Consider the following 7,267-nt stretch of genomic DNA (forward strand, 5'->3'; position numbering starts at 1 on the left):
TTTTTTTGACGCCTTATAAAACGTTACCATTATGAAACCTAAACAATGTTAACCATTCAGCGTCATTTTACAAACGACAACCGTAAATCGATGTGCAAAACGTCACAGGTTTATGTGTACACATACAAGCTATTTGGCAAAATATTATTGATAAAGATGTAGAATGGCTCCCTGTGATTATATAATGACCTCTATTTGAACGTCGAAATGTTATATTGCATTGAATATCATGATAAGAGGTATTGTAATAGTAAAGGATGTATGATTATATCAGGAGCGGCAGACATAAATAGAAATGATAAGTAAATCGGATTATTCGGTTAAATGGCGGATGTATACACGATTTGGAAGTCTGATATAAAAGTCAGACCCTGACATGGGGATGCTAGTGGAATGACGAAGCTATCTACGATCTGAGTAGGGCCGGCGTGAATTTCATCGGCGGCTACAAGCGGTCTATATAAAAACATGTAAACAAATAATTTCAATATTCAAATGTTTTAGAAAATATGTTCGATATTAGGGGTATGCAGGTTTCATGAGATTAGCAATCTATAATAGCATAGCTGTCATATACGGCTCCGCGTCCACTGATGGCATAATACTTTATCGATCCTTATTACATTGAAATTCCGGGATGAAATTCCCTAATTCAATAAAGTTACAAATTTTAGAATAAGAAAATACAAAATACAAGACACATGGGTTATTCATACAAAATAACATGAATAAGTTATTTAAATGACGATGTCTACTTCAACCCAGACTCTAGTCTAGGATATCGAGTGACAGCCAAACCGGGCCCTGGGACCGGGCCGGCTGGCTACTCGAAGTCATGATGAAGCAGACATCAGAAGAGCTCTTTCTTCAACCATGGAGGCAATGAAGTTGCAGACCAGCTTAGAGCAAAAGTGAATCGAAGTCGGTCACAAGTTGACAATTTTTTTTTTAATTAGACCAGTCGAAGACTGTATCATCTACCCAATCGCCAAATCTCATAATTCCCCAAATTTCTTAAAACTTCGATTTCAAATTTGCAATTCCACATTAGCTTATCCCAGAAATTCTACATTTTTTCGCAGGCGTCAAATAATTTATTAAAGTTAATTTTCTTGTTTCTAAGTCATTCGAACGAATATCTATTTTCGAGCCAAAATGGAAAGAAAGATTCTAATCTAGTTAACATATATCATATGATTATCGTGGCCATCGATGACCAGAAGGAAACTAATAATTCTATACATCGTAAATACGTTTATTTCAAAAAAAAATCGGAATGATTTATAATCTGATATATAATTTGAATTGAAAATACGGTAAATTTAGGTACTTATGATTCCAAAATGATTAACAAAATATAAGAAATACAAAAATTATTCTCACCGAGTTTATGGAATTTAATTCTATTCCGATTTCTGATGGTTCTTACAACGCTCGGACTACTAATACTAATGCTTTGGAGCAAAGACAGAGACCACTAATAAATCATTTAACATAAAGGACAGCATATATTCTAAATCTTATATACATATACACTGTAGGTTAAAACATGGACACGAGTCCATGGTTAAAATGAAAACTGACCTCTGCCTCAAAATTTAAAAAAAAAACACAAGAAGGGGACGTCGGGATTATAGTATAAGGATAATATATATAGGACAATTATTGTTGACAAGAGTGACAGCTAGAGTGAGGGTGGCAACCTGTCAACAACTTAATAATATGGATGTTATTTCATCTGCCTTTTACTGCCACTGTATTTTGTTTAGGTCTGGACCCTGCTTTCCAATATTTTTTTCAAAGTTAGAGCGAAACTTGCCGCGGGAAGTAATACCGTATGTAGGGCGTTACTTGCTGTAGAGTGCGTCACCTTCGAGGATCTATTTTCATGGAACTACTTTTAGTTCCATATTACTGCGCTTTCATATTTCAGCTAGCACATTGATACATTTCTAAATTCCCCGCTTAACTCAAAAAAGTAACTCTATTCATTGAACTATAATGCCGTATATCGGACGAAAACTATATACAGAGATTAAGCAAGAATAAGTTAAATAGAATCCTAAGATATTACTCCATAATTTCTTCTATCTTTAAGGAGATATCCGTTTTAGGTAGCCAAAACCATTGAAGAAGAAAATACTTTCTAAAGAAATATTTCATCCCCGTTAATGTTTTTATCAATATGTCCTACAAGATACTAAGGTAATTTAATGTGTGGAGATACCGTGGAAATATCCTGTTATACTCAATCCTGTCCTCTGTAGTTGTTTGATTCATTACTCATTTATCAAACTACTGCAAATTGACAACTCGCAATGACCTCTCTACCCAAGTATTGATTTTGATTGGTGATAATGATTGTTTGGCGATTGATATACTGCAACTTTTAGGAGACATGTAATCTCATGATTTACGGATGAACGCTACCATGGATACTAAACCTTCTCTCCGGCTTGATTTTATTGAGTCCATAAAAGTTGAACAAAATGTTCCGTACTTTATTTACATCAGCTAACCTAATATCGCCGAGTTCCGACGTTTGTCAGAGCTTTGCACTTATTTCAACATGAATCTCGACATAAATCCTGTTCTCGTTCTCATTAGTACCAGTCAGGCCCGTAGCGGGGGTCAAAGTCTAATAGAGGCCGCTTTAGAAAAAATGAATTTTCAAAAGTCGAAGAACTTCCTTGGCTTTCCCTCTGTGCTCCGAGTCAGGCCTCCCGGTACAGAGGACTGGTATCGAATTCCAGTGAACTTAAGAATAAAGGAGTTTCCAGTTTCTAGAAACTAGATACTTCTTTATTGCAATCGCTTTGCCGTCACAACTCGACATCTTGACCTCGAGTCCGCATTTGACGAACACGAACTAACCCATAAAACCAGTCACGCTGTATGGTCCAGCCAGTAGCCCCTTCAAAACATTTTGAATGTCTCTAATCTGTACAAATCAAATTAATCAAATATCATTAGATGGGACCCTGAAACAAGCCATGTACGTACATAATCTATATGTATACTAAATTTCTTTATCGTCGAAAACTCGTTATTTTCACACATATGTGCGTACAACATTACTACAAGAGATTTCTAATCTTGATAATGAAATTGATCAAATGAAGCAATGGTGCGATAAGATAATGCCGGGTGCTTGTTCTCACCATATCGCGTTCACAACGTCGCTAACGCATGTATATACATTTGCGAATACGTAACTGTGAAAATCAATGACAAAAATAATGCGGACTGAATTACAGATACTTGCGTTCTTATTTTTGGCTGAGTCTTCTGCGCTAGAATGGAATGATTGTGGTAATATATATATATATATGTATTGTAAAAAAGACAATGTTCCGAATTTTTAGATTGAGAATACCGAAAATGTTTTCGATATAAGCAAAACGCTCGTATTATCATAACATATCTAAAAACCTTTATTATCATGAAAAACGACGGCAATTCTAACAAGATTGTTATAGGCATTTTTGACGGATGAGCGCGTTCTATTTTTCCAGGAGGTAGCGAAGTTGATGTTCGTAGGTTGAGCCTGACACCGCCTGTACCCACATTTCCTGGCGAGGCGTACCTGGCTTATACAGCTGACGTAAAAAAAGACATCATTGACGCCAAACTTGAATTGTCGATTAAAAAGAAAGCATTTTTTCTCTGGATACCTATTCCATGCGTGTCAATTGGTGAAATACCACTCGGTTCATGGTAATGTCAACGGGTAATGCGATTGGGTTTACAGATACTGGAAACAAATTAATTATCATCTTGTTTATTCCAGTTCCTACGACATTTGTGACACGATTACTCATCATGGCAACATTATCTGCCCAATATTAGCCGAAATGTCAATTCCATGCTCATGCCCCCTAGTGACCGGTCAGTACAAAGCCGATAGGGCAGTCGTCAGATTACCAAAAGTTCCAACAGGTTTGGGCTTTCTCACGTCGGTAAGTGTAAAATATCATCACATTCTGCCAATATCCTGTTCAATGTTAAATCGTGTCTAGACATTCTATAGCCCACATCTGGAATTTCGATCGTGCGTCAGCATTTCTTATTTTCATTCAACAGGGGACTTACTATATCGAGGCAAAGGCAAAGGTGGGGAACGAGCAGATCCTATGTCTCGACGTGACAGTTGAGGTTCAAGCGTGAATACGTTAACAAAAAAAAATGGAAATGGAAATGTAATATGTTCAAAGTGGGATATACATGTTCCTTTCGAGTGTGGGCACAATATAAAAGATGTATATGTATTTTACGGTTTACTTATCTTAACATCTTGGAGATTGGCCAATCTTATTCGAAAAAAATCTTACGATCAATCTGTGATTCTAGAAACGTATTGTTTATTGATAGCGTATTACAGCGTTTAACAAGCGCGCACGCTCAAACACTTCTTAAGTTAAATCACATTTTAAACACGCACACCACTTATTTCAAAGTTCATCTTTTTAGTGATCCAAGACGAGATTTTTAGATTACGTCAGATTACGTGCCGACTAAGAAAAGTAAAGACTTTTTGACAAATTAAAACAAATGAAAGCTCTCAGTTGACAGTAGCGAACTTTCAAAATAAGCCGAAGCCCATTCTTTTAACTCATTTGATTAAGAAAGATGTGATAACAAGATTAAATATTTGTTTTCTCGCTTTGAATGTATCTGTGTGTTTTTCTGAAAAAGAGGTCTATTACCCTTTATTGTCGACGTCATGTCATGTAGGAAAATACGGTTTCTCATTTACATTTGACTCCTTGCTCGTAAGATACTGCATATATAAACACGTGGTTATGTAATTTTTGATAACTGACATAATCGACAAACTCTTTTTCGGGTCTCTTATAACTTAGGATAACCCTATAGAAGCTCTAATGCCTATAGTTGTTGTCCCTGCAACTATCATTTCATATCGAACCGTCGCACCAAAATTGACAGATTATTTGCTAAGTTATTCGATAAACTAACGCCGTCTATATCATTGATAGTTGTAGCAAGACGATGTATACTTCGGTGGATAGGTATCCTCGTGATATTCGCATGTATCTACGGCAATGATGACACGTATACGATAAATAAAACAAACATCGAGGCAATGTGGGAAGCAATTGCCGCGTAGGGACTATAGTTTTCTCTTTAAACAGCATATTGGGTTGCTTTCTACATAGTTCTTGGACCTCGCCCGGCAAAGAACATCTTCAGTAAGGTGTACCCGGTGTACAGGCACAAGTTATTCAAGTTCCCCAGCATGGTCTCCACACGTACGAGAGTTCGCATACAGCATTATCAAGGGTGGATCGAGGGGGATTTCAGGGTGTCTGGAATTTCCCCCTGAAAAAAATCGATTTCCTTTTAAAACTGTTATTCCACATGATTCTGAAAAAAATATCAGCTGTAACAACGTCACTGAGTGTTAGATTTCACTGGTAAAATGCAGGAAAATGCATTTGGTGGCTTCTATTTTTCATGGAAAAAAGAATTGGTGCTTCGCTCTTGCTACAATGCTGATTTATTTCCACCTTGGAATCCCCTCTCGTGTCTTATCCTGGATCCGCCCTTGCTGATCATAATTCTTACACATCCTGTAATGCCCCTACTAAATTCATGGCCAATGTATCGAAAAGTTTGTTGAAGTCCTTGGCTTAAAACACTATTTCTGTTTTTCGCCGTTTTTTATAGCAATGATTTGATATCGCCTATGAGCGCATGAGTACTTCAGTCGTGAAAAGAGTGCGAAACTGGTTGCCCTTTCGGTGACGTTAGGGTCGTCGAAACACAATCGTATAAGTTATGTAAGCTTCTATGTTAGTCTCATCGTTTTAATGAAAACGAAATAGCCCTCCCTATCATTACCGTTTGTTTCTACTAACAACTGTCAACGCATGAAGAATTTAATAACCGATAATGAGAGCGCAATTTTCATATGAAGTGCAGGCACGATATGCCTAATTAAATAATTTTTAGAGAAATGAAATGGGTGTTCCAATAATTTCGTTTTGCGATAATCTCTTTAATCCAGAATTCATGAATTCAAATACATATGTCTCGGTTCGTGTGCGTGGGCGGATGTATCTCTCACATCATATATGCCTCAATTTACAAATAAAAGAAATCTGTAGACCTAATTTTCTCTCTGAATAGCCCATGTCTTATGGCGTATGTGTCTTGTTCGGTAAACTTCCAATATTTCAGGGCCGTACCCAGCGGGGCAGAGGATTTTGGACAAGTGCCCTTTTTTCAAATATTATTGCTATATCCGATAGAACTACCCTTTCTGGGTTACTCGCCCCCCTTGAAGAAATTCGAATGCCAAGTGCGGCCCTGATATTGTGATGTATCTAGACAATCAAGTATCAAAACGCCTGCGTTGAAAATGATTACCATTGAAACAAGTTAAACAATGCATCTCGACGTGGTAAATCCTACCAACTGCAGTTGATACAAAGGTCGGCGAATCGTTCTTTCACAAGGGGATTTACCAAATTTGACAAAGAGCATTTCAGCAGATCTAATCCTTCACGTATGAAGCTTTACGATAACATGGATTCAATTAGCGAATATTAGACAGTCGTATCAACAGTGTGTCTAGAAAATCTGATAATTACCGTTCAACTCACTTCCCGAGTTAGAAAATAGGACAAAATACTATCTATTAACAGTGTACATGAAAACGTACTGAAATGCAGGAACCGTGTTAAAAGGCCATTGTAATCGCTTTTATTCTGAATTTGAAATTGAAATGAAATCGTGTCGAAATTTCCGAGTCGGAATCTCGAGATTTGAAATTTCGAGATTACCATTTCCAAGCAGTGTGCGTGTTTGTGTGTTGCAAAAGTTACTGTTTAAATCTTTCTAATACATCGACATCGATATTTTCTATGATTTCTTTTTGGCAGTCAATCCCGTGTTTATAAAACATTTTCATTCGCATTCTTCTATACGTGACCAAACGGTCGAACAGTTTGTTCAACTACCAAATTATTCCTGCATATACCATATACTCTGCGGATAGCGCTGTATAATTACCTAACGGTTGAATATTGTCATCACTTCATACATGACGTCCTCGCATCTATTTATGAATGAAATTGACCGTATATCTGCACCCATGATGCAAGTGCCTGGTTTGCGGTAAGGCCACCGGAGACCCGATATACGTAGCGATTTACGGTACCTTACTCAGCCCTCCATCGCGTATACTGTGGTAAACATAGAAATCAGTTCGTATACAATTGATATATCAATCCGCCGCATAGAC

At 37.2% G+C, this 7,267-nt stretch overlaps 1 protein-coding gene across 1 annotated transcript; it reads left to right on the forward strand.

Annotated features, from left to right (window-relative positions):
* Positions 1 to 3,171: 3,171 nt before the first annotated feature.
* Positions 3,172 to 4,268, forward strand: LOC141914960 (uncharacterized). The gene is made up of 4 exons (XM_074806313.1): positions 3,172 to 3,312; positions 3,516 to 3,717; positions 3,791 to 3,959; positions 4,084 to 4,268. Exons 1-4 carry the CDS (start codon positions 3,228 to 3,230, stop codon positions 4,165 to 4,167), a joined length of 540 nt encoding a protein of 179 aa, XP_074662414.1. The 5' UTR covers positions 3,172 to 3,227; the 3' UTR covers positions 4,168 to 4,268.
* The last annotated feature ends 2,999 nt before the right edge of the window (positions 4,269 to 7,267 follow it).

The sequence above is a fragment of the Tubulanus polymorphus genome, chromosome 1 (genome assembly GCF_964204645.1).
Source record: "Tubulanus polymorphus chromosome 1, tnTubPoly1.2, whole genome shotgun sequence".
Classification (NCBI taxonomy): domain Eukaryota; kingdom Metazoa; phylum Nemertea; class Palaeonemertea; order Tubulaniformes; family Tubulanidae; genus Tubulanus; species Tubulanus polymorphus.